This window comes from Leiobunum rupestre, chromosome 5 (genome assembly GCF_980474605.1).
Source record: "Leiobunum rupestre chromosome 5, qqLeiRupe1.1.hap1, whole genome shotgun sequence".
Classification (NCBI taxonomy): Eukaryota; Metazoa; Arthropoda; class Arachnida; order Opiliones; family Sclerosomatidae; genus Leiobunum; species Leiobunum rupestre.
This window is the reverse complement of record NC_143388.1, coordinates 10,052,665-10,080,616: the sequence shown is the minus strand read 5'-3', so window position 1 is coordinate 10,080,616 and position 27,952 is coordinate 10,052,665. Positions and strand designations below refer to the sequence as shown.

Here is a 27,952-nt window from a genome sequence, read left to right as displayed (position 1 = left end):
CTTGGATCTAAGATGAAATCTGGTGATACTGGCTTAAAGATGCCCGTTCTCGACCCGCTGGGACTGGAAGATCGGGATTTGAGCCCAATCATTGGCCACGAAATATTCGATGTTAAGATGAGGAAGATAGTCTTCAAGGGAATTTCTGACTTCAAGGTAAACTAAATATTTATTATTATTTACGTAGCATTGCAAAAGTATACCTTGACGGGGGAGTCACTTCCGTAATTAGGTGTAACTAGAAATAAACTTCAGAAAATCAGTGGAAGGCGTAGAAAATTTTACAGTTTTCATAAAAGTATACTGGAAATCAGGGTTGCAGAAATGGGCCATCTGTAATAAAGTACATCTTGACCTTGAAAATGGCAATTTCGACCTTCAAAATTGCGATCTTTTATCGCGTTTTCCATTTGACTGATCTCGAGTGCTCTAGATCGCTATGGTCAACATTTCATGTTCCATTTGCGTGCTCGAATCTGTTCCGATCAAGTTTCGCGTGTTCCATTTCGCACTCTCGGGCGCTCCGAGATCGCCCAAAACCGATCTACCGATTTCGACAGATCAACGGATCGAGATCGAGATCGGAGCCAATTTTTGCGTGTTCCTTTTGGATTTTTTGGGAAAAAGGCAGACCAAGATTCGAAATTTCAATTACTAGCAGACGAAAAACAACAAAGGGCGGGAATATGTTATTGAAATATTCCATTTGCGGTTTAACTCTAGTCGTTTGGGGCGAGATCTATGAGGTCCGAGACCTATTCGGAGCGAATCTCGAGCAATCAAATGGAAACGCTATTAGATTTTAAATCTAGGCAACCCTGTGCTAGACCTTAATGTCTATATGTTTAAACAAAATTCTCGATTTAGGTAACCCACGTCGACTCACACATTAAAGACATGAGAGTGAAGATAGGAATTCATTTGCCACTGACAGTCGGCCAAAGCGACTTTTCCGCCAACGGTACTATTTTCGAGGTATTCAAGGTTTCCGGGGACGGTAACGCTTCCATGACCTTCAGAAACGTCTACGCTCGAACCACTCTCTACTTAAATCTACAAGACGGCAAACTGATTGTGGACTCCGCCGACCAACCTTACGTTGACTTCCAAGATGCCGACGTCAAGTTTTTGAATGTTGAGAGAAAGGCAAAGACATTGCCTCAACAATATGGCGTTTACGGACAAATAGCACCCATCTTGTTCTGGCTCTTCTCCGGAGACATCGTGGACGAGATGGATCAACACTTGTCCGCCTACCTCAACGACGCCTTCCAGAAATTCGAGACACCGTCCATACTCAACGAAGCCAACTTACATATCCGCCTCCTAAGAGTACACGTTCCTCAGAAGCCTTGGCCGTACGCGTACATCAACCCTTCGTACTTTCACAATGTTCACAGAACCAATTAATAGGTTTTACTGTTGAGAAAAAGATTAATTTAATATCAATTCGGCTCAATAATTATTTTATTTAAACCCACCCACCGAGAATGTCGCGAAGATTTTAAATTATTTATTTTTATGGGGAATATTTTAAATGTGAGACCAGTATGTATCTGAAATTGGAAATCCGTTCACAGGGGTAATGCCATTAATGGTTCGATTTTATATAAGCTAAATCATACTAGATGGCGCCACCTATTTAAATTATCAAAAAAATCCTTCGCGCTTCTTTTACGTCAATTTTTAACATAAGACCATTTTTGAATTCTAAGAAGGAATTAAAATCGGACCTTCGAAAGGCTTAATATTCCCTCTAAATGTTTGTTTCCTTGTAAGGAATTTGAGAATCGGTCTATTATACTTTCATTGCTTCCTGTTCCATCTATTTATTTATTATATTCATTCATTAGATATCTTTTAGATGCTATATGCTTTTCGTGTTAGCTTTAGTATCATGAACAACAGATCTTATAACAATATATTTATTAAATAAAATATAATACAAACTATCTCTCTGTGTTCAATACTTTATCAGGAAACGGAGGCCCTTTTATGTTGTTTCCTCTCCCTCATGTGGAGGTATTCTTTTCGGGCCGCGCTCAACCTCATCTGAAGGATGTGATGCATTTTCTTGACGATATCCTGGGCGCGTCGTTGTTCCGTCTCGAAAACAATGCTCTTGAATTCGTTCTCTTTCAATCGATGTACCAGTTTGAACAACGCTTTACCCGTCTCTGGAAAATCATATAAAAATCAGGTAATCATAATAATCAGCTAAGCTAATACCCAAGGTACCAGCTTAGGCCCAAGTCAGCTAGCAACTTTTAACGACATTAATTCAGGTGGCCGGGTTACAATGCGTAGGAGGGTGGTGGTAAGCCCATCATACCAGTTGCCACGATAGCCAACAGCACCCTACCTTACTATTAACATTAACCTCAACACGATTACACCCAGATACATCCTCAAAGGCTAAATCTCGGTTATTAAAACTTTAATGCACATTTTCCCGAAATTAAAAAGTTTGCAATGGAATAGACGCTTCAATACATCATCCTCCCAGGAAATCGCCAAGAAGTAATATTTCCGATAGCCAGGACCTGCAAGTCACTGTTTATTTAAAATAATTGAAATTTTTCACCTTTAGAACAAGCGTTCCCTTTTTATCAAGTAGCTTTTTTGACAAGGCTTGGTAAAAACACGACGTTCGGTTTACAGGTGAAAAAATTTCCATTATTTCCACAAGCACTATATAAACAATACCTTACGGGTCCTGGCTCTCGGAAATATTACTTCTTGGCGATTTCCTGGAAGGATAATTTATTTAAGAGCCTATGCCGGGAGTAGTGGCGTACTCCTGTAATCCCAAGCGTCTGGGAGGCAGAGTTTGTGGATGGCCGTGTGAGGACGACCACCAATCCCCCAACGGGTGGTCGTAATACTTCCGCCACGGGTGTCCCCCCTGTCCCCACGTATCCCCAAGTTGGCGTGGCCGTTACACTTATCTCACCCTGATTAATCAGTTATTGTGTGCTGGTGTCTAAGGCCTTGGGTCGACACCGATGTGTGTATCTCCAATAAAAAAAAATAAGAGCCTATTTCGCATTTTAAAAATGGCGAGCCAGAACGTGAATGTTTTGTACAATATTTTTCAATATCACCAAGAATGTATTGAAGTTACTAAGAATATTGGACTACAGGATTCTGATTCCCATCCTCGCAGCCTTTGTAGCTTAAATTCGTCTGCTTTCCAATTCAAGTTTGCTATATGGTATAACCTTGAATGCGCCTTAAATGCAGACGAACTTTCTCCACAAAAGTTGTGAGGATGGTACCAGGGGTTAATGCTATGCTCAAATATTCTTAGTAACTTAAATACATTCTTGATATCACTGCTAGATGATGGAGAATGGCAGAAATACAGAGGGGTAATGGCGGTGCACATTTAAAACGAAATCTATACACGTTTTCGAATAGCCGAAAAGTTTTAAAGTTTGGTATTCTATAACTCAAAGCAACTTCTGAAACTTTGAGTCACGTCTCTAACCTAATTTGGTTTTTGCGTCTTCCGCCGAGTGGCTCTGCAGATAGGGTTGCCTAGGGCATTCATATTAAAATAAAATGGCGCTGATTTCTTAAAGATTTAGATTAATACCAAAACAGTATTAACAGTTTTTTGAGTATTTTTTTAATGCAATTGGTAGTATGACATTATTCATGGGCCATCGCTCAAAAATTGGTTTGATGGGTGGGGATTTGAAACTTCGCTCGGTTACAAGGTTTAGAAAATATTAAAACGGATCTTTTAGATTGAACGAAAATAGGTAAAAATCTTATCAGCTCAGCAAATATTTATTTATGATTAATAATTGATTTTGTACTAGTAAAGGTATTTTTCTAAGAAGTCTTGTTCAGTTAAAACGCGCAATCCAAGAAATGTTTGTGGATTGAGTCAATGACAAACGCCTGTTTCCTGATTGGTTTAAGTGATTACGTAAAACGCCTGTCCGAGCCCCAGATGGTACAAAGGGTAATGATTAGGCATGTGCGAGCCTTAATTTTTGGGTTTTGAGCCTTCGAGTATGAAAAATATCACTTTTCAAGTATCGAGCCGAGCTTTAAAATTTTATCGAGCTTTCGAGCTTTTTGGCTAAGATTAAATAGTGGTTTCGAGTACTCAAATAATTAGGCTTAGCGGTATTTCATCAGAACTTGTAGAACTTGTACTTTCATCAGACGATAAATCATTTAAACTATAATTTTCACTTTCATCACTAGGTTCTACTATTTCTTCATTAAAAGAATATTTACTGCCAGAACTTTTTTACGTTTATTTGAAGCCATTGTGGTCTAAATTAATAACTGGCCATACAAGGGATTACAACAAGAAAATAGTGGACTGATGAACCGCCAAACAAATGACAATAAACAGCTAGGACAGGGACGTTACGTAACTTATGGTTTCGGTTTCGTTTTCTACTTTTAAAATCAGTGACCAATCAGAAACCACTAGGACTTGTACCTCACCCAATAAGCGATCTTAAGGCGGGACCAAAGGGAATTTTTTTGTAGCTTTTCCCCGCGATTTTTAAAAGCTCGCGAGTAGTGCCTTGGTCAGAACAATAGTTTCGAGTACTCAAAAGTTAAGCGTAGACCTCGATTTGAGGCTCGAACCATTTTCCAGCTTTTCGACCTTTGAGCCAAGTACTAGAATGAAATAGAGTACTCGCACATGCCTAGTAACGATATAGTTTGATATTCATGGTTGAAATTAATACATTAATGATATAAATTAGAGACTTGTTTAACTTTCAAAACACAAATTCTGAGTTATTACTTTTTCCCTTTACGTTAAATTGGGGATAAATGTATACCACCTGGTTTTTGACTACTTATGACAACAATTGAATTAATGCACCAATATAGCTTACGATGTTTATAGCTAATCATATCACAGGCGGAGATGACATCGACCTTGTAGGTGATCGGTTTCATGTGTCGACCAAGCAGCTTGGCCGCTGCCCCTCTGGAAGATATAGGGTTGATCTCCACCTTTTCGGCTGAAATGCCCAAATGAACTGGAGAATTTCTGCCAATCTTGTGAATCATGGTCACTTCATAGGATTGGTACAGCGGAGCTTCCATCACCAGAGCTTGACGGTTCCAATCTTCGTCGCCATCTTGCTCTTCGTCCGACGCTGAAACAATTAATATATTGGATGTCGGTTAAGAAAGTAACAGTGATGGCTAAAACCTGTTCCAGACGAGGCTTAAGAACCTGGGCTTAGGTGGCATTTTGTAAACCAAAGTTTATTTTTTACACGGAAATGTTCTATAAAAATTTACTTTGGCTTAGCGAACCTGGTTTTATGAGCCTCAGCTGAAGAGGGTCTAAACATGGAGTAATTAACGCACACAGATGATATTCGGTGGCTGGTACCTAGGAGCAACAAACACAGCACCCCACACAAGGAGAACACAACCCATCAAAAGTCGTGCATTTTTTTGTGTACAGTTTTCATTGGTTAGACGCTTTAGCGCCTGCTGCCGCCTGAAGGGGAAATTTCGAAATTGTCTTCCCCCTTTCCGTAAAACGTTCGGCGTAAAGGTTCGTCCAATGAAATTTGAACACAACACTGCTTTAGCGTGTTTAAAGGCTAGCTGCGTTCTCCTTGTGTGTGTTGCTCCTAGCTGGTACAAAACGAGTTTGGGCATTTAGCAGGGAATCATTCGATGTGCCAAAGTCCTAGCTTATTTTAGTGATTTTTGTGTTTTTGACTTCATACATTTGTTAAATTAAGTTCGATTTGGTTGAAATTTATATATAATTATAAAAATAATCCACATCAGTTTCGCAATATGTAAATTTAATTTAATTTTTTGGCCAATCCACGTACGCGTTATGGTGATATTTGAATTTTGTACCAATCAAAGATTGAAGGAAGAAAAATATTACATCAATCGATGTGATATTGTGCCCTCAATATAACTGTCTTAATTTTGGGCACTTCATTGGCTACATCAGAGCACCATTTGTTAGAGAAAAGAAATGGATCCATCGATCGATAAGGGATATCAAGCCGTTGCTGGCACTATATCAATTTTGGAACTTGGGGGGCAACATGGTAATTAACTAATTATTTTATGGGGGGACTATATGTACCCAAATGTCCCTGACAGAATGTTGGGTTTTAGCTGAGCCAGAATATCCCCGTGCTTTAATTAATCCATGGTATAAGTTTATTACTTTCGTCGAAAACTAGATTAAATTCCATGGCATCGACATCTGCTAATGTCGAATCCAAATCAATCCACACTCCTTGCTCGTTAACTTTCTCCAGTTTGTATTCCAAACCTTAAAAAAAAAAAAAAATCACTATGAGGATTGGTATAATATTTCCCATATGTAATCTTTTTTTGGAAACCTTTTCAGGGTTACCTTTCGAAAGCACGCTTCCCTTTCTCCTTCTCAACGTCTGTTCCAAAATCTCCCTCATCGTAATTGAAAAATCCTCAATTTGAATTTTGGAAAAAACCTCTTCTATGTGTCTATATACATAAAAGGTTAATAACGTTAATTAATAAAGTTAAATAACCTGCTGTAGAAACGATCGTAAACTTAATACTATAGCCCGATTTAATAATTATTTAAAGGGAAACAAACGTTTAGAGCGAAATCCTTGGAGATTAATTTTGATGCTTCCATTTTTTTTTTAGATGGAGACGATTTAAATTTCTTGGCGGGAAAAGAATAAATAACAATTTATTATGAAGAACAACTTCTAACACTATTTTAAGTGATGTTTTAAAAGCTACGAGCAAAAGTGTCACTCACACACAAGCCAGCATAAATTAAAACCTAAATTTATTTTTTTGTGTATGAAAAATTGGGAATCTTAATATTCATTTACGCGCTAAAATACGCCGCCATGTTTGGGTATAAAAGCAGGAAAATAAGCCTGCTATACCTCACAATGTAATGTCACGCAGTAAAACATAATTTTAAAATCGGTCAATTTGAAGTTTTTACGTTTCCGACTGCAGGCGCCATCTGGTAAAGCATCGAGATATTTAAATATAGGCCTCTAATGGCGTTATCCTTGTGAATGGGATCTTCTCGTGCCAATAAGCTTAAATTGGCGCCAAGAAGTATCAATATGAGCAATAAAATCGAATCTTTAAGGTTTGCCACAGTTTTTAAGGATTAAAATTATCTGACTTTTCCAGGTATTTCCTGACCATTTCAAGACTAAATCTTAAAATTCCCTGAAATTCCAAGTGCTGTGGCCACCAGGCCCGTCTTAAGACCTTTTGGGGCCCTGGGCTAAATTATTTCTTCAGACCTTTGCGATCCCCAACGGTCAGCCTTTATATGCCCGTTGTCTAAATTTAACTACACAATTACCAACCAAAACTTTTAATTTGAAAAGTATAACAGGCCTTCTGGAAATAAGATTTTTACTGACAGTGACTCTCTGTGAGGTTTTAGAAATTGTTGGTACCGTATGATATGTGGCGATGAGTCAAATTACTTTAGACGTAACTAAAAGATACCTAATATTAAATGAGCATAAATAATATTCAACTAACTAAAACCTTATCCCTAGAGTAGAGGTCCCAAAACTGGCTGGGGGCCCTGGGTTGTAGCCCATTTAGCCCATTCCTTAAGACGTCTCTGGTGGCCACCATGCCCGTTTATGGTTTAGCTCTAAATGTTTGTTTCCCTTAAAACATTTTGTCTATAGAAGTTAAGTTATCTTTCTTATCGAGTCTACGATCACGGCTACAGGTGATTTTCGAGGCAAGATTCTGATTGAATACATGGTAACAACTTGGTCTCCTTCCTCTTCCTTTTCGACTAGAGCTAAAACCGGAAAATCAAATTTGGCAACTGGTTCTTTGGACTCCAAGCTTGGGAAATCTTCGTCGACTTCGCCCGTCTCTTCGGCGATCCTCAAGCAGTAGCAATTGGCGTTGGGTTTCAGTTTTGGCTTCCTTCCTTCGCGAGTGTATTGCCAACATATGAGACCCACCAAGTCCTGAACCTTGGCGTGAGTGAAAGTGATGACTTCCATAGGATAGTTGCGGTCCTCTTCGCACTGCATCGTCAAATAGATGTTGATCTTCTTTCTTTGGCCTTCCTCGCTCATCTACTTCAACAATTAAAACGAGTTACAAGTAGTTCAGATATAGTTAAGCCACGTTCACACTAGAGCCTAAAACCCAGTTTAGGTCAGTTTGAATGCCAGTTTTGACCGCCGGCGATAGTTCTTGGTTCACACGTGCAAAATCGCTTCACCCCAGTTCGCTTATAGCCAAGGCTTAACGCCATTTCAAATTATGACTAGAATTTTGAAAATACTAAAATGTATCCCAAAACAGTTAGTTAATCATGTTTACTATACATACTGTAATATTATTTGACATTATTTAGAATTTTATTCCCATTATTTTGGAAATTACGAGCAATTTTACTTGCCCGCCTTATCGTTCTGAAAGCGATTCTAAGCGAACCGACTTGGACGAGTTGCTTCCCGAACCAACATGAAGCGATTTCTCACGCTGGTTTTGGAAACTAGTTATCTAAACGAAGTGATTCTAGGGGTAAGTGTGAACGTGGCTTAAGAGTGTGCGTACCAACCTTTCCATCAAACCGTACGTAATCCTTGAATGGATTAGTTGGTTGTGAAGGAAACTTCTTCAACTGTTCCGTCAATGCGGACACTCTTTCTTCTTGGGTCTTTCTAGGCTTAGGCTCGATGACTTTTTTAGGAAACAGTACCGGCAGATTAACCGCTGATTCAGCAGTAAAACCTGTGACAAATAAAAATATTTTTAAAGCGAAGCGAGCGAAGTTTCCATATCAGCGAATCAAATGGCGAAATGTTTTGGCATCGTTGTAGTCATAGTAAAAGTTCACCGACTGTGTCGTTACGGGATATACATTTTAAATTTAGAGTCGTGGATCGGCATATTCGAGATTGAACAAGAATAGTTATGGAAAACCTATGATACCGAAATATACAAATTAAGTACGTAAATTAGCAGGGTGTCCACTAAACAACGAAAGATGATAAATAACTAAAAAACGTTTCAAATTTCTATGGAACATTTCTCGTGCAAGGGGACATTTACTACTGTAAAAATTGAATGACCTTGAACCATGTCTTCAAGGTCATTCAAAAACTATCTCGAGAACCGTTGGGTTTACGGATTTGGTTTCAATTATAAAGTTGTTGCTCGCCATATTATTAGTTCAAATAACTTTGATTTGACCAAAATTAATAATAAATTTTAATGGACACCCTGTATATGAATATAAATAACTAATATATAATTCATTTTTATGTATATGTTCCACGCGCACTGTTTGACACGTGACTGAAATTAAAAATTTAGCATTACGTAGATAATAAGTGGATAGGTGGATCTTAAAATTCATTTTGCGCGTGAAAATACGCCACCATGTTGGGGTATAAAAGCAAGTAAATAAGCTTGCTATACATCATGATGTAAAGGTAGAGTCGCGCGCCAATACGTAATTTTGAAATCGGTCAATTGATATTCATTCGCTCGCTTAAGATAACTGAAGTTGACAATTCACGCACGTTCATAGAAACAGACTAAATAGTTAGTACGAATCACTCGTAGTGTAACAAATGCTAGTAATATTAAAGCAAGTGTCGGCTCTTTCATTGCCTACGTTATTTTTGATTAGGTCTATGTATCGAAGATGGCTATGGTTGCTCAGATCGCCGGGAAGGTGCTTCCACCTAGTATCGACTCTCAAAAACGATTTATCGTTTATTTTCAAGTGGACAATTACGTGTTTGCCGAAAAGCCAATCCAAGCGAGGTCGACTGAGCACGTGATTACAAATAGTCTTTTCTGATACGTTCTTTAGAATACCCAATAACCTAAAAGCATGCTTTTGGGCCACGCCATATAGGTTAATTATGCTGGGTAATGTGCCTAATCAACTTGTTTAAATTTGCACGGTGGCGACAACTGTCGAGCCAGAAAGTAACTGAACTAGAGCCGACACTTGCTTTAATATTAATTGCAAAGTTTATATATCGTACAAGGGTTTAGATTTTTATTATTCACGAATTTCCCCAAAGCCGGTCAAATTGACCCCTCAGCAGGTGTCTCTAAGAGCCCTTAAAAATAGACAACAAGAGACATTAAAATCCTATTTTTTTATCACGCAGATTTTGCTGAATTTTTTTTCTATCTCTTAAAAGGTGACTTAATTATTCCTTGCCAAGGGCTTTAATATCCCCGGAAAAATATTCTTTGTTATTATTTTGAGGTGGATAATGGTCTCTTAACAGGATGATTTATGAGATAACGTTTCCTTCCAGCGAAGATTTTTTATCCGCTCTTAAGGAGTCTATTGCGGAGACTCTGGGGAAAAAAAGTGAAGAAATTATTTTGGGGATAAAAAAATCGAAACAACTTTCCAACACTGATCATTCCAGGATGATTATCGAAATAGCTCCCCCTAGCGAATGACGAGGAAATGAGCCGTGACGTCATTAACGCCCCCTAGCCCTCTCATCTTTTTCTACGCCACGCCACCGTATCGTTATTTCACGATTTCCACTTTTTAAATTTAATTATCGAAGCTAAGTTTGGTGGCGTATTATTCGATTACCAGATCCCGAGGAGAGGGTGAGAAAAAAATGATTAAAAAGTGATAGTGAAGGGTTAAGTCATCCGAGAGACGCCTTTTTTTGGGCGGCCTTCCTGGCGCCCATCGGGGTGGCGCGGCTGAAGAGATTCCCAACACCCTCTATAATTGTTACGTCTTCTTTGATGATATAATTAGAGAGAAGGGCCCTGACCCGTGACTACCAGCCATTAAGTGTCATGATTTATGGCAACCAGATGTTTTAGATACAATGGTAAATAGTTCGAGAAAGGGCACCAACATATTGCGCGTATCCATATGAGTCAGGTACCTTTACTATAAAAAACACAAATTTTTAGAATATTCGAGAAGGGTGAAAGTTCACCTTCTTTTTCAATGTTCAATTTACCAAATTTATTGATAAGTATTTTTTTTTAGCTTTTTTTCGTTTAGATGTATGTTTTTCAGAGTAAATGATTTTTTATCGTAGAAGTTAATAATGTGGCCAGTATTTATATGAGTGTTAATCTAAACTATTGTTTGGATCTTTTTTTATAGCGCGTTTAGTGTCCTTTCAAACGTCTTAGTACTGGTCTAATGGTTTCACCGACATATAATAATAATAATAATAATGGCACCACCTTAGGCCCAAGTCATCTTGCAACTTATAACGCCTAATCTAAGAGTAAATGACACTCATATCATTGAAAACCCTATTAGCAAGCATTCGTAAAGGGCAGGGAACTTTAAATGAAAAACACTTATACAAGGTTGCCACATTCTTTTCACAATCAAATTCCCTGACCTTTCCAGGTTTTCCCTGACCATCTCTGGAGATTTTCCCCGTCTTATTTTGTGCCAAGATTTTGTAATTTTTTTACCTTTATTTTAGTAAAAGTTTCCTATTTGCAACCGAAATTAAATTCCCTAACATTTCCCCGACATTTAGACTAATTTTTAAAATTCCCTGACTTTTATACCCATATTCAAATTCCCTGACTTTTACCTGATTTTTATACCCATATTCAAATTCCCTGACTTTTCCCTGATTTTTATACCCATATTCAAATTCAATGACTTTTCCCTGATTTTTATACCCATATTCAAATTCCCTGACATTTCCCTGATTTTTATACCCATATTCAAATTCCCTGACTTTTCCCTGATTTTTATACCCATATTCAAATTCCCTGACATTTCCCTGATTTTTATACCCATATTCAAATTCCCTGACCTTTCCCTGATTTTTATACCCATATTCAAATTCCCTGACTTTTCCCTGATTTTTATACCCATATTCAAATTCCCTGACTTTTCCCTGATTTTTATACCCATATTCAAATTCCCTGACTTTTCCCTGATTTTTATACCCATATTCAAATTCAATGACTTTTCCCTGATTTTTATACCCATATTCAAATTCCCTGACATTTCCCTGATTTTTATACCCATATTCAAATTCCCTGACTTTTCCCTGATTTTTATACCCATATTCAAATTCCCTGACATTTCCCTGATTTTTATACCCATATTAAAATTCCCTGACTTTTCCCTGATTTTTATACCCATATTCAAATTCCCTGACATTTCCCTGATTTTTATACCCATATTCAAATTCCCTGACCTTTCCCTGATTTTTATACCCATATTCAAATTCCCTGACTTTTCCCTGATTTTTATACCCATATTCAAATTCCCTGACTTTTCCCTGATTTTTATACCCATATTCAAATTCCCTGACTTTTCCCTGATTTTTATACCCATATTCAAATTCCCTGACTTTTCCCTGATTTTTATACCCATATTCCAGTTCCCTGACTTTTCCCTGATTTTTATACCCATATTCCAGTTCCCTGACTTTTCCCTGATTTTTATACCCATATTAAAATTCCCTGACTTTTCCAGGAATTCAAGGTTTTCCAGGTACCGTGGCAACCCTGTAAAATACTTATTACCCAGAGACCAAAAAATATAGGCCGAATTTTACATTTGGCGATTTTGTTATCAACAGAGACCCATTTGACGATAGTACCATGGACTAATTTCATCGGGGTAAATTTTCTCAGGAAGATATTTTACTAGGACACTAATTGGGCGTACCTTCACTGAATAGAGAGGTTACGTAGAGTGCTCTAGAAGTTTCAACGACCACATCGGATGATTTAGGCCTAAGGTGGTGCCTTGGGTATTAGCCTAGCTGATTATTATTATTACCTAGACGTTTCACTAAATAGATGTTAAGCAGAGTGCTCTAGAAGTTTCAACAACATCGGGTGTACCTAGACGTTTCACTAAATAGAGAGGTTAAGCAGAGTGCTCTAGAAGTTTCAACGACAACATCGGGTGTACCTAGACGTTTCACTAAATAGAGAGGTTAAGCAGAGTGCTCTAGAAGTTTCAACGACAACATAGGGTGTACCTAGACGTTTCACTAAATAGAGAGGTTAAGCAGAGTGCTCTAGAAGTTTCAACGACAACATCAGGTGTACCTAGACGTTTCACTAAATAGAGAGGTTAAGCAGAGTGCTCTACAAGTTTCAACGACAACATCAAGAGTACCTAGACGTTCTTTAAAATCGGTTAAGTTTGTTTTGACTTAAACGGCTAACGAAAACGAGTACAGTATTCTCAAATTTTACTAAAGCAGGGCACACGACGAACAGAAATAAGTGTTTGAACAATACTACAACGCGATTTACGAATGGCTGTGAGTATTGTCTATTCAAAGACCTTAAGTTTTCGTCCTTTCATGTACTCTGCTTTACCACAAATTTAACTCTCACTATACTTTCAACTTATACTATACAAGGCTTAGTTCCATAAACTTCCATTTTAATTTGAAACAGTATTTAGGCTTTTCAATGCGCATGCTGCGATAAAAAGAACAATTTCCCGTTACCTTTATCGATTGGTTGAGATTTATAATTGCAATCTTAATTTTTTTTATTGTAACACTATAAGGATTATCCAATGTGTAACGTAAGCTCGACACAAACATTAGCTTTATCATACCATCAATTGAAAATTATCGCTTTCTTGGTCGATTCAACGTACGGTGTGCTATTACAAATCGATAATTATCGTACGGTTGGCAACGCTGTTTAAACGCTAAAGAAAATGATCACTTGACTCTCGACGTCGTCGTTGAAACTTCTAGAGCGCTCTGCTTAACCTCTCAAACTTTCCGGAATCAAATTCCCTGACATTTCCAGGTTTTCCCTGACCAAATTGTCAAATTTTCCCTGACCATTTTTGTAGAAAAAATTAATTTTTCGAGGTAAAATCTTGAAAAATAATGATTATGTATTTTTAATACATCTTTAAGAAATTTATTTGTCTGATTTTTTTGGAGGACATTTTAAATTTCCCTTACGTTTTTGAACCATTTTCAAATTCCCTGACTATTCCCTGACCATTTGGAATCATTTTCAAATGCCCTGACTTTTCCCTGACCTTTCGGAAACATTTTAAAATTCCCTGACTTTTCCCTGACCTTTTGGAAACATTTTCAAATTCCCTGACTTTTCCAGGTTTTCCAGGTCGTGAACGAAGCAGTGGCGTAATTAGGAACTCCGCCCCCCCCCCCCCCGCGAAAAACGACTCGGGGTCCTTTTAAATAGCACCAATTTTAATCATAAACGTTTGGGGGCCCCCTAGTTCTCGGCCGCCCCCTCCCCCGTGCGCCACGGTGCCTGCGGGGGCGCTATTTACGTCACTGGGCTACGAACCCTGTGTTAACTTTTGACTTTCACTTAAGATTTCCTAATATTTAACATTTCACGAAAGCATCATAGACTAAATAAACTTGAGTAAATTTCCACAGGAAGACATTTTACCAGAGACACTCGCTTGTTGGGCGTCTCTCCACTGAACCACTTTGACTTTGGCCTGGGTTTTCCTCTCTTTCTTCATCCTCTCCAGCCTCTGCGCCGTGTTCGACCTGGGACGATGAGCCCCGATTAGTTCCATGTCGGACACAATATCGAAAGACTGGCCACATTCGAAGAGATCACTATCGGCAGCCATGTCCCAGTAATCCAGAATAATGGAAACCATTCGAGACTTATCCGCGGATGGCTCGGAACACGATGTCTCCGTTTTTGGAAGCCGAGAGGATGAAGGAACAACGTCAACTGTCTCGGTGACGCTAGTAGGAAGGCCTGTCTGGTGGCCTGTCTGGTCGCTTGTCGGGGACTTGACTTCGTGTTTCAGTTCCGAAACGGGAATTTCGTCTGGGATGATTTGTTCGATATCCGATTGGGGTTTCCCTTCGACCAAGGACATCTGCAGCGGCGTCACCTCTCTGGGAATGACTTCGTGTAGCATGACCATCTCGCACATTCCAGTGTCATCGCACGTTATGAAGGAATGTCGAATGTGAGACAACAGAAAACGAGTATTGTCGTAGAACGCCATCTATGAAAATAATAATAATAACTTTATTCACTTAGAATCGACTTTGAACGGATCATACACATTTAAAATGCCGGGAGTAGTGGCTCACTCCTGTAATCCCAGGCGTCCGGGAGGCAAAGTTTGTGGATGGCCGTGTGAGGACGACTACCAATCCCCCAACGGGTGGTCGGGATACTTCCGCCACGGGTGTCCCCACCCCTGTCCCCACGTATCCCCCCGTTGGCGTGGCCGTTACACATATCTCACCCTGATTAATCAGTTATTGTGTGCTGGTGTCTAAGGCCTTGGGTCGACACCGATGTGTGGATGTCAAAAAAAAATAGCTTAAGGGGGAAGACTACAGTGGCCATTGTCTACTTTCGCGCTATTTCAAGCTGAACTCTTTTAATTTTGTATTTTAACTTATAAAATTAATATTTCAGTGTAGAACAGCTTCTTTTTTAGTGCTTAAAATAATTTTGACAATTTTAAATTTAAAAATAATAAAGTTATTACGCTTTAATTCGCACCCTCGGAGCTAAACAAGTTGGGCAAGCGCCCAAACTACCCTTTAGTTAGGACCTTATATCTCGTTAACTATTAATATTAGAATTATCAAAATTATTTTAAGCACTAGAGGAAGGTTCAGTTTAATAAGAAAATATAATTAAATTATGTAATTGTTAAAACAGAAACGTTCAGCTTGAACGAAAAAGAGGCTTTTACTGTATTTTTCCCCCTTAAAGGGAATATAACCTCAGGTATTTGGTGTGGAACACCAACGTTTTCAGCTCTGGTCTTTGGCCTTAGGAATGTTTACCGCCACTGTACAAGGAAATTTGAAAAATAAAAGGGGTCTTCCATAAAGATTGCTTTGCAAGTTATATTCCCCTTAAGTCAAACAGGGTTACCACAGTTTTTCACAATAAAATTCCCTGACTTTTCCAGGTTTTCCCTGACCATCTCCTGAGATTTTCCCGGACTTAGTTTGTGCCAAGATTTGGTTTTTATATAGCCAATAATTTAGTTTTCTATTAAGTTTTCTATTGGCAATCGAAATTAAATTCCATGACTTTTCAATGATTTTTATACCCATATAAAATTCCAAACTTTTCCCTGGTTTTTATACCTATATTAAAATTCCCTGACTTTTCCCTGATTTTTATACCCATATTAAAATTCCCTGACTTTTCCCTGATTTTTATACCCATATTAAAATTCCCTGACTTTTCCCTGATTTTATACCCATATTAAAATTCCCTGACTTTTCCCTGATTTTTATACCCATATTAAAATTCCCTGACTTTTCCCTGATTTTTATACCCATATTAAAATTCCCTGACTTTTCCCTGATTTTTATACCCATATTAAAATTCCCTGACTTTTCCCTGATTTTATACCCATATTAAAATTCCCTGACTTTTCCCTGATTTTTATACCCATATTAAAATTCCCTGACTTTTCCCTGATTTTTATACCCATATTAATACCCCTGACTTTTCCCTGATTTTTATACCCATATTAAAATTCCCTGACTTTTCCCTGATTTTTATACCCATATTAAAATTCCCTGACTTTTCCCTGATTTTTATACCCTTATTAAAATTCCCTAACTTTTCCAGGAATTCTAGGTTTTCCAGGTACCGTGGCAAGCCTGTCAAAGTTTAAGTTTTCAAATTTCAATACCAGTTATTGTGCAAAACATTTAGTCAAGCAAATAAAAAGATAGATAGAACCTAAATTAGTAAACTTTTTACACCACGAATTACTTTAAAATTAATTAAAAAAATATTTAAGCGAATTGTCTAACTCGGAACACCCAGATATATAATATTTTATTTATTTAAGAAGACAAAAACACTAAAAACAAATATTTGGCCGGGTTAAAAGGGCGGGTTTTCACAAGGTAAAAATAATCGCAGGAGAGCCTAAACCTAACAAACTTTTGCAACAGTACAAGCTGAAGAAGACATTATCTTTGTAGAAATCGAGTTTATTTAAAATTTCATAGAGAAGGAAAATTTAAACAACATAAGTTATTCAAAGATTTGTAAAACTTATTCCGAGTTCAGACACTATCAAAAGTACTGAAAACTATTTACAATGAACCAATTCAATATCTAATCTTCAATTATTTTATTAAATTAAATCACTGTTTTAAATGGACACAGTCCACTGAAATCCCGGTTTTAAATGGACACAGTCCCCTAAAAGCCCGGTTTTAAATGCATGGGCACAGTCCCCTGAAAGCCCGGTTTTAAATGGGCACAGTCCCCTGAAAGCCCGGCTTTAAATGGGCACAGTCCCCTGAAAGCCCGGCTTTAAATGGGCACAGTCCCCTGAAAGCCCGGTTTTCAATGGGCACAGTCCCCTGAAAGCCCGGCTTTAAATGGGCACAGTCCCCTGAAAGCCCGGCTTTAAATGGGCACAGTCCCCTGAAAGCCCGGCTTTAAATGGGCACAGTCCCCTGAAAGCCCGGCTTTAAATGGGCACAGTCCCCTGAAAGCCCGGCTTTAAATGGGCACAGTCCCCTGAAAGCCCGGCTTTAAATGGGCACAGTCCCCTGAAAGCCCGGCTTTAAATGGGCACAGTCCCCTGAAAGCCCGGTTTTAAATGCATGGGCACAGTCCCCTGAAAGCCCGGTTTTAAATGGGCACAGTCCCCTGAAAGCCCGGTTTTCAATGGGCACAGTCCCCTGAAAGCCCGGCTTTAAATGGGCACAGTCCCCTGAAAGCCCGGCTTTAAATGGGCACAGTCCCCTGAAAGCCCGGCTTTAAATGGGCACAGTCCCCTGAAAGCCCGGCTTTAAATGGGCACAGTCCCCTGAAAGCCCGGCTTTAAATGGGCACAGTCCCCTGAAAGCCCGGTTTTAAATGCATGGGCACAGTCCCCTGAAAGCCCGGTTTTAAATGGGCACAGTCCCCTGAAAGCCCGGTTTTCAATGGGCACAGTCCCCTGAAAGCCCGGCTTTAAATGGGCACAGTCCCCTGAAAGCCCGGCTTTAAATGGGCACAGTCCCCTGAAAGCCCGGCTTTAAATGGGCACAGTCCCCTGAAAGCCCGGCTTTAAATGGGCACAGTCCCCTGAAAGCCCGGCTTTAAATGGGCACAGTCCCCTGAAAGCCCGGTTTTAAATGCATGGGCACAGTCCCCTGAAAGCCCGGTTTTAAATGGGCACAGTCCCCTGAAAGCCCGGTTTTCAATGGGCACAGTCCCCTGAAAGCCCGGCTTTAAATGGGCACAGTCCCCTGAAAGCCCGGCTTTAAATGGGCACAGTCCCCTGAAAGCCCGGCTTTAAATGGGCACAGTCCCCTGAAAGCCCGGCTTTAAATGGGCACAGTCCCCTGAAAGCCCGGCTTTAAATGGGCACAGTCCCCTGAAAGCCCGGTTTTAAATGCATGGGCACAGTCCCCTGAAAGCCCGGTTTTAAATGGGCACAGTCCCCTGAAAGCCCGGTTTTCAATGGGCACAGTCCCCTGAAAGCCCGGCTTTAAATGGGCACAGTCCCCTGAAAGCCCGGCTTTAAATGGGCACAGTCCCCTGAAAGCCCGGCTTTAAATGGGCACAGTCCCCTGAAAGCCCGGCTTTAAATGGGCACAGTCCCCTGAAAGCCCGGCTTTAAATGGGCACAGTCCCCTGAAAGCCCGGTTTTAAATGCATGGGCACAGTCCCCTGAAAGCCCGGTTTTAAATGGGCACAGTCCCCTGAAAGCCCGGTTTTCAATGGGCACAGTCCCCTGAAAGCCCGGCTTTAAATGGGCACAGTCCCCTGAAAGCCCGGCTTTAAATGGGCACAGTCCCCTGAAAGCCCGGCTTTAAATGGGCACAGTCCCCTGAAAGCCCGGCTTTAAATGGGCACAGTCCCCTGAAAGCCCGGTTTTAAATGGGCACAGTCCCCTGAAAGCCCGGTTTTAAATGGGCACAGTCCCCTGAAAGCCCGGTTTTAAATGGGCACAGTCCCCTGAAAGCCCGGTTTTAAATGGGCACAGTCCCCTGAAAGCCCGGCTTTAAATGGGCACAGTCCCCTGAAAGCCCGGTTTTAAATGCATGGGCACAGTCCCCTGAAAGCCCGGCTTTAAATGGGCACAGTCCCCTGAAAGCCCGGCTTTAAATGGGCACAGTCCCCTGAAAGCCCGGTTTTAAATGCATGGGCACAGTCCCCTGAAAGCCCGGCTTTAAATGGGCACAGTCCCCTGAAAGCCCGGCTTTAAATGGGCACAGTCCCCTGAAAGCCCGGTTTTAAATGCATGGGCACAGTCCCCTGAAAGCCCGGTTTTAAATGGGCACAGTCCCCTGAAAGCCCGGTTTTCAATGGGCACAGTCCCCTGAAAGCCCGGCTTTAAATGGGCACAGTCCCCTGAAAGCCCGGCTTTAAATGGGCACAGTCCCCTGAAAGCCCGGCTTTAAATGGGCACAGTCCCCTGAAAGCCCGGCTTTAAATGGGCACAGTCCCCTGAAAGCCCGGCTTTAAATGGGCACAGTCCCCTGAAAGCCCGGTTTTAAATGCATGGGCACAGTCCCCTGAAAGCCCGGTTTTAAATGGGCACAGTCCCCTGAAAGCCCGGTTTTCAATGGGCACAGTCCCCTGAAAGCCCGGCTTTAAATGGGCACAGTCCCCTGAAAGCCCGGTTTTAAATGCATGGGCACAGTCCCCTGAAAGCCCGGTTTTAAATGGGCACAGTCCCCTGAAAGCCCGGTTTTCAATGGGCACAGTCCCCTGAAAGCCCGGCTTTAAATGGGCACAGTCCCCTGAAAGCCCGGCTTTAAATGGGCACAGTCCCCTGAAAGCCCGGCTTTAAATGGGCACAGTCCCCTGAAAGCCCGGCTTTAAATGGGCACAGTCCCCTGAAAGCCCGGTTTTCAATGGGCACAGTCCCCTGAAAGCCCGGCTTTAAATGGGCACAGTCCCCTGAAAGCCCGGTTTTAAATGGGCACAGTCCCCTGAAAGCCCGGTTTTAAATGGGCACAGTCCCCTGAAAGCCCGGTTTTAAATGGGCACAGTCCCCTGAAAGCCCGGTTTTAAATGGGCACAGTTCGCTGATGGACAGGTTTTAAATTTTATATTAAGTATAAAAAAACTCAAATATATTCCCTCCAAAATTATTTATCATTTTATTAATTAATTATTATTAATTTAATTTTATAGACCCGAAAGGTAGAAATCTATTACAGGTCATTTTCAGAACAAAACGTTAAAAAATCTCCGCCTTTAAGACTATTAGAATAATAATAAAAAAACAATTTTAGTTCGGAATAATTCATATTAAAATAACCTTTAGCCAACGATTTAAGTTGCAATTCTGACTAAGAGGAGAAAGTGTCATCACATCCCACAAATAACTGGCAAGAGATAATTATATATTATTATCTGGGTGACCATTAAATGGAATTGAGAGTCGCCGTTCCGTGTAACGTAAACACGTCGCTAACAATCATTCGCAGAAAAGACGGCCAAGACTAATGACGTTTTCATTTAAATGAGTGAATCGGACTAAGCGACAGACAAGGAAAACGAGATGCCGCGATTCAAGGCACTCGCCCAAGATCCTCATTTGCATAATTACCATGTTACAGTTCGTGTTTAACTACTAAAAAATACCTCTCTTTTCTAACGTATTCCAAATCTCCTTTACGACTGTCTCTGTTGATTAACCATTAATCATTTTTAATTTAATATCATTTTATCATTAAATTAAAAGAAATATAATAATAATAATATTAATATTAAGATAAGGAAACACAGGCCTAATTCAATTAGTGACTTGTACCATCCAACAGCACCCTACACTTACTGTTACCAAAAGTGACATAATTACCAAAAGTGTGTCAATCGGACCTATTTCTAAATGAATGTTACTAGCGAAATACAAGTTGGGAGGGGAGAAGGGAAAGTATGCCTTGGGGAGGGAAGGAAGTTAAAACCAAAAAATAACGCCTCGTAGTGAGGAACGGAGGAACTAATTATCACTGGTCAAAGTTAGTATTTTTTAATTTTTCGTCGTTCTGTGGAAATGCTATCGCCATCTACGTACGATATAATACCATAGACTAAAAAAAGATCCCGAAAGGCGACAATAAATAGTCTTTTATGTGGTCGATCTCGAGTCGAGCATTCATTAAACCTTTAGCATACGAAGGGTTGCCACATATTTTTCACAATCAAATTCCCTGACTTTTCCCGGTTTTCCCTGACCATCTCCGGAGATTTTCCCTGACTTATTTTGTGCCAAGCTTTGTAACTTTTAACCTATATTTTAGTAAACGTTTCCTATTGGCAACGGAAATTAAATTCCCTGACATTTCCCTGATTTTTAGACTAATTTTTAAAATTCCCTGACTTTTCCCTGATTTTTAGACAAATTTTTAAAATTCCTTGACTTTTCCCTAATTTTTAGACAAATTTTTAAAATTCCCTGACTTTTCCCTGATTTTTAGACAAATTTTTAAAATTCCCTGACTTTTCCCTGATTTTTAGACAAATTTTTAAACTTCCCTGATTTTTAGACTAATTTTTAAAATCCCCTGACTTTTCCCTGATTTTTAGACAAATTTTTAAAATTCCTTGACTTTTCCTTGATTTTTAGACAAATTTTTAAAATTCCTTGACTTTTCCCTGATTTTTAGACAAATTTTTAAAATTCCCTGACTTTTCCTTGATTTTTAGACAAATTTTTAAAATTCCTTGACTTTTCCCTGATTTTTAGACAAATTTTTAAAATTCCTTGACTTTTCCCTGATTTTTAGACAAATTGTTAAAATTCCTTGACTTTTCCTTGATTTTTAGACAAATTTTTAAAATTCCCTGACTTTTCCCTGATTTTTATACCCATATTCAAATTCCCCGACTTTTCCCTGATTTGTATACCCATATTCAAATTTCCCGACATTTCCCTGATTTTTATACCCATATTCAAATTTCCTGACTTTTCCAGGAATTCCAGGTTTTCCAGGTACCATGGCAAACTTGTATTTCAATAAGTGACTATTAAATGTAGATCAGTGGATTTTTAAAACTAAAACTAAAACTGTTTTCTAAAACTAAGAGACGTCTGCTACAAATAAAACAGGGCAGATAATAAGATATTTATGATTCGGTTTTTATTTTATTCATGTACACAATTTTTTTGCCGTTGGTGGGAGCCCATAGGCCTGGGCCAATCCTTAGTCCGGCACTGTAAATTACAACGCATGATAATCCAAATATGGAATATCTCGGTATAGTTGTCGCTAGCTATCTTTTTAACTTAGATCGTATAGGATTGACAGAGGATGTAATATGAGTAGGGGGTGAAAAATTCCAGATAGGCATCCCCCCCTATTGTATCGTGAAGTGGGCTTCTCCGCACGGCAGAAAGATGGGTTAAGTGGGGAGCCGACGGGAAAGGCCGTTGCCTAGTTAATGTCCGGAGACTGACGGTTATCAGAGTCATAAATAACTAAGGAAGAAAAGAGCCTTATCAGTGCAGAGCGGCTAACAATGCGGGGGGGACACATCCCCGGCGTAATATGAAAATTTCTTTCTACTATAGAGAAAATGACAGATAACATAATTACCAAAGAATATTATTATAAAGAATGAGATAGAGCGGATAATTTCTACACAGGTTTTCCATTACATCCACCAGAGTGCGCCTTATTACTAACACCACGCCTCCCCCCCCCCACGTTTTTAACTCTCTCTCTCTTTTCCCCTGTAGAGTTTTTTCCCCGCGTTACAATAGAGTCGTTTCTTCCCCCCTTTAAAAAATCCTTTTTTTAGACGACTATCGCCGAGAGATGGCGCGGATGGGTGAAAATTCTTTTTGTCAAATTTTAAGAAAAAATTATCTCTGATGGACGTTTAAAGTTACACGCATTTATCCTTCCAGGATAATATTACTTAAAAAATTTGACAGTTTCTTTCTAACTGCTATAGTGCGTAAATAGCATTTTTCTCCGTTATATAATATCGTATTTTTAATTTGCGAACATCAGTCAAACCGTACACGGAAGCTTTGTCTCGAGTTTCGAAAAATTTTATTATCTTACTATGTTTAACAAAAAGGCACATTTTTCATTATAATTTTTATCATTTAATTTTTTTAAGAAAAAGTATTGTTACAGGGTTGCCACAAAATTTTCATATTCAAATTCCCTGATTATTCTCTGACCCCTTTAAGAGATTTTCCCTTACAAAAACTTTTATGGTATATTTTACTTTTATCAGAAATTAATAAATTTAAATGGACTTATATTTCAATATTTCATATTGCAATGTTGAAAAAATTAGCCAAACTTTGAAATCAGAATTTGTCATAGCAGGGCCTCCACTCAAATCTTCAATTTTTTTATAGGAAAATTAGGATTATATTTTTAAAAATATAGGACTTTATACGACTTCTTTTTCAAAATTATAGGATTTTATAGGACTATGTATGCTATTTCCTAACTTTATTTATTTAAAAACAAAATCTATATTTAGTGAAAAAATTTCACTTAATAAATTAAAACTATTTTATTACTATTTTATATACTATAGCTAACATGTTAACAATAAAAAAAGTATAGATTAGAATGACTTTGTATAGGAATTTATCCTATAGCTAAATCTTGCAATTTAACGGAGTGGCGGGATTTGAAATGGGCAAAATATCAAAATGATTGGATTTTATAGGACTTTTTGGGAATTTTGCAAAAAATATACGATGTTATACGACATTTTGGAAAATATAAGATTTTATAAGAATTATAGGACATCTGGTTACGCTGTTATAGATCTAGAGTAAAATTACCTTCAAAACGTGTCAAGATAAAATTCAATTCCCTGACTTTCCCTGAAATTTTACAAATTCTTAAAATTCCCTAACGTGTGGCAACCCTGTGTTAAACGCGAAAAACCGAGGTATCTACTTTGTTAATATTATTAAACAACAATTTCATGTTTATAAATATTTACATTTTAATTATTAAATTTAATCAATATCTTCCATGAATTAAATTGTTTTTAGAGTCATTTATAAAAAGATTACGTGATCCTATGTTTCAGTTTTTTTCATTTTATAGAGCAGCTTATGTCAATATTTCGTCATTCCACACAGAGCTATCAGTACGTATTTCGATTACCTAACACACTTACGATGGAACTATAGACTTATGTACTTATAGCGTACAGTTCAAAAAACGTTAAATTATTGTTTCGCGATAACTACATCAATGTTTCTATAAAACAAAATGAATAAAAAGTAAAAAATATAAATGTCGCTCTTACGTCACAAGACCTAGCTTTATTAGTATATTCTTAGCACGAGCGATTTGCACGCGCGCTAGAAAAAAACTATATTCCTCTGACGACTGCACTGCAGTGCAAAGCACAAAAGCATTAACGACCAAAACCAAAATATGGAGAAAACCCCGCGAAATTCAAACTTTCTTTGCCTTACGATACCCCAACTTACTTCTTTCAAGATTATGTAGTAGACTTGGATTTTTCAACTCAAATTATATTCTGGTACTAAACAATTTACAGGCCGAACGATATTTCAGAAATATCATTAAAAAATGCTTTTTACCACGTATATGTTCAACTATTTATGTCTTAAAACGCGAAAAAAATGCGTCTTGATTTGACTTTTAAAAAAAAATAAACACAATAATGCGTTTTTGGTTTGAAAATAATGGAAAAACCTAAAATAAGGCGTTTTGCAACAAGTCATTTCTCTAAGAACAAAAATTTTAAATTCGAAAATTAGTTCAAAATTGAATTTAACGTATAAAATAAGGAGAAATAAAACCAAAATCTGTAAATCGAAAATTTGGTCGTTAATGCTTTTGTGCTTTGCACGGCAGTGCAGTGCGCGCTCGTAGACTTGTAAAAGTAAGAGACTGTGACGTAAGAGCAACATTCAAACAGGAAGGCCAAGTTACTTTATAAAAAGAACATTAGAAAATGGCCATAAAACGTGTAAGGCTTAACATAAATATATATTTTTCCATGTAATAAACTCTGGAGTTTAGTTGGGAGGTTGCAATTTAAAATATTTGATCTGGCAGCTCAGTATAAGGTCACGACATCGATAGAAAATACAAAAGAGGATTGGTAACTCTTAGTTTTCACCAGGATTTAAAATGTATCTCGGGGTTCTAAAGCTACGGATTTACCACCGTATGGTCAACAAGTATGTTACTCTCCTAGGATTTAATCATGTTAAATGTTTCTAAGTTTGTGGCGTCACCTTGTGTACTATGTTCGAACTATGTTATCATCTGGCAAACATGCAACACTGGTTGGCTGGTCGATATAAAATAACTAAATAAATGTAATATGTCTAGACCAAATAAGGACTGAACATAAGCTAAATTCTTAAAACCAAAGAATAATGAAAGTTGCCAGTCCTACAGTAATAGTTTTAAAGTCTTTGAAAAGGGTTTGGCAGGTTTAGCTCGGATTTTATAGAAGAGTCTATTTGCTTAAGGGAAAGCTTCTAACAATACTCAACGGTGTCGCTACTGTCTAGGACGTAGTAGAAAATTCCAATTTCCCATCCTACTGACAAGGAGACTACTACCCGAGGTGGTTATCACCGATTTTGTTATAACTCGGAGGTTAGGTAGAGCTTATGGTAGTATGAAAATTCCCAAAGGGGAAAGTTGCAATGGGCTTTAGTTTTCCTATGGCAGCCGAAAATGTTTTTGATCTCTCCAAATTTTGTTAAAATTTAACCACAATTGATCAATTTTAACCAAAATCCTTGATCAATTTCCCCCAAAATATTTGAAAATTTAATTTTTTTAATTTTTTTAAGTTAGCAAGTACCCTGTGAAATCTAGAAAATCCCATGCTTTTTTTAAATGGAGAATTTTTGTTTTGAGAGATCAAAAAAATTTTCGGTTGCCATGAAAACACGAAAGGCCATTGCAACTATTCCCTTTGGCAATTTTCAAACTACCATAAGGTCTACCTAACCCCCGAGTATCAACAAAATCGGTGATAGCCACCTCGGGTAGTCTCCTTGTGAGAGGTGTATCGAAGTATCGTTGGAAGGATTGTCTACTGCGTTCTGTCGCGCCTCCAGTGAGTATATTTTACAACCAAAAATCGTCTACAAACACGCACTACGACTTGTTTATAACGTAAATAGCGCCAGTTACCACAAGCTTCTGTTAACCCAGTGAGAAAATATGATCCACTATAAATCAAATCGAATAACTCGGGACAAGTCCTTCCGCGTAGAGTTTGCAAGTTCTCATCTTACTGGTTAAAGGGGATTTCCCCTTTACATAAATATTTGTAGAGGTTAACGGTAATAGTTAAGTGCAGAGAGCTGTTGGCCCGCGCGGCATGAAGTTCTTGCTACCACCCTCCTACGCATTGTAACCCGGCCACCTAAATTAAAGGCTTTAAAAGTCGTTCGATGACTTGGGTCTAAAGTGGTACTTTGCGTATTAGCCTAGCTCATTTATTATTACTAATAATATAATTAAATATGGAACTTTATTCCCAATTTAAGTTACAAAATAATTGGAAGAAATATACTTTTTAATAGAAAAACTAGTTGTAAAACATTTTCGCCATGAACCCACTCGAACTTTATAAGAATATCTAAAAATTTCGTTTATTCCCATTCGACCGAAAGAATTTTAAAATGTAGCCCAATTGGCGGGGTGATTTGGTATTTTATTTATAAGGTATGTACTATCGAAGATCCATGTTTAGGTTAGGTTAGGTTAGGTTAGGTTAGAGTTGGTTAAGTTTTCAGTTTTGGTTCAGTTACTTTTCTTGACTAGGTGAAGATAAAAATATAATTCATGCTCATTCCATTTTATTTTCAAATAAACGCATAGCAGCGTTCGGTCGAATGGGACACATAAAAACCGCACGTTTCGGCGGAATTCGGTCGAATGGGACACCTCAAAAACCGCCTTCGGTCGAATGGAATTTCGGTCGAATGGGACTAAAGCAAAAATTTCAGTTAAATCTTTAGACGTTTTCACAACCAACAACAGAGTTGGCAAGAACCAGCCAGACTGGTTTTAACCACCGGTTACATCCGGTTTTACCATACTAGATTTTTAAATTTTTAAAAAAGCCGTTTTTTTTGCCAACCCTGGAAAATAAGGACCTGTAGTTTGGCGACCAATCGAGGACAAAGTATCGGTTGTTTCCGTAATAAACGTGGTTTTAACAGAAAAGTACGCGGATGATTCGTCATAAGGTTCGTTAGCAAGTACAAGAGTCCTTTTGTTGGCCTCTGATCGGTCCTGGTAATCTATCACGAGCATCCATCAACCAACAGGTCTTCCCTTTAGACCCTCGACATTGAGACGAAAAACCCCTCGGGGGATGTACTGACGTTAAAAGATGATGTTTTTTCTACCACGAACAAATATTTTTACTTTTGAAAACAAAAGTCATAGTTTCATCCCTAAAAGCAAGACGGACGGTTGAATACTTCGCACACAAACGAAAGATTTTTCTTAAAGGTTAATAAAAGCGTTTGAATTTTAGTTGATTCGCTGCAAGTCAAGAGGTAAATAACCATGCGTGTCTCTTCACCTTAGAATTGGAATAATACTGTATTATATATATTTCGGACCTGTGCAGCATCTATTTTTTGGTTAGGACTATCCTAATTGGGTTGTTCTAAAATTTAATACTACCCAATCAAAATTAAGTTTTATACATAGATCATTTTCGGTAGTTCAATTTTTGGTTTTGCTATAGAAGTCAGTTGGTCTACGCACAAATTGGGTAGTTCTATATTTGGCTTTCCTTTAGAGGCCAATTGGTCCAAGGCCCAAATTGGGTAGTTCTATATTTTGAACACGGTTGAAGAGGTAAAAAAGACCAACAACGTTTGGGGAAACTAAAATATATTTATTTAATAAGTTAAACCGATACGCGTTCTATATTTTTTTTACCAAAAGAGGTCAATAGTTGATTTTATAAAATGTCCTTACGCTTGCCCAACTTGTTGAAATGTTGCCTTGGAATAGTTCAGCCAATG

General features: G+C 38.5%; 1 protein-coding gene across 5 annotated transcripts in view; it reads right to left on the bottom strand.

The window, feature by feature from the left end:
• Window positions 1-1,911: 1,911 nt before the first annotated feature.
• Sin1 (SAPK-interacting protein 1) overlaps window positions 1,912-27,952 on the bottom strand; it is a 33,507-nt gene continuing 7,466 nt past the window's right edge. For all 5 annotated transcript variants that reach the window (XM_090175264.1, XM_090175263.1, XM_090175261.1 and 2 more), the window contains 7 exons: window positions 14,413-14,992; window positions 8,585-8,757; window positions 7,765-8,093; window positions 6,383-6,492; window positions 6,191-6,298; window positions 4,875-5,141; window positions 1,912-2,177 (listed from right to left, as the gene is read on the bottom strand). In XM_090175264.1, coding sequence (XP_090031390.1) covers window positions 1,975-2,177; window positions 4,875-5,141; window positions 6,191-6,298; window positions 6,383-6,492; window positions 7,765-8,093; window positions 8,585-8,757; window positions 14,413-14,992 — 1,770 coding nt within the window. In that variant the 3' untranslated portion in view covers window positions 1,912-1,974. The remainder of the gene's footprint in view (window positions 2,178-4,874; window positions 5,142-6,190; window positions 6,299-6,382; window positions 6,493-7,764; window positions 8,094-8,584; window positions 8,758-14,412; window positions 14,993-27,952) is intronic.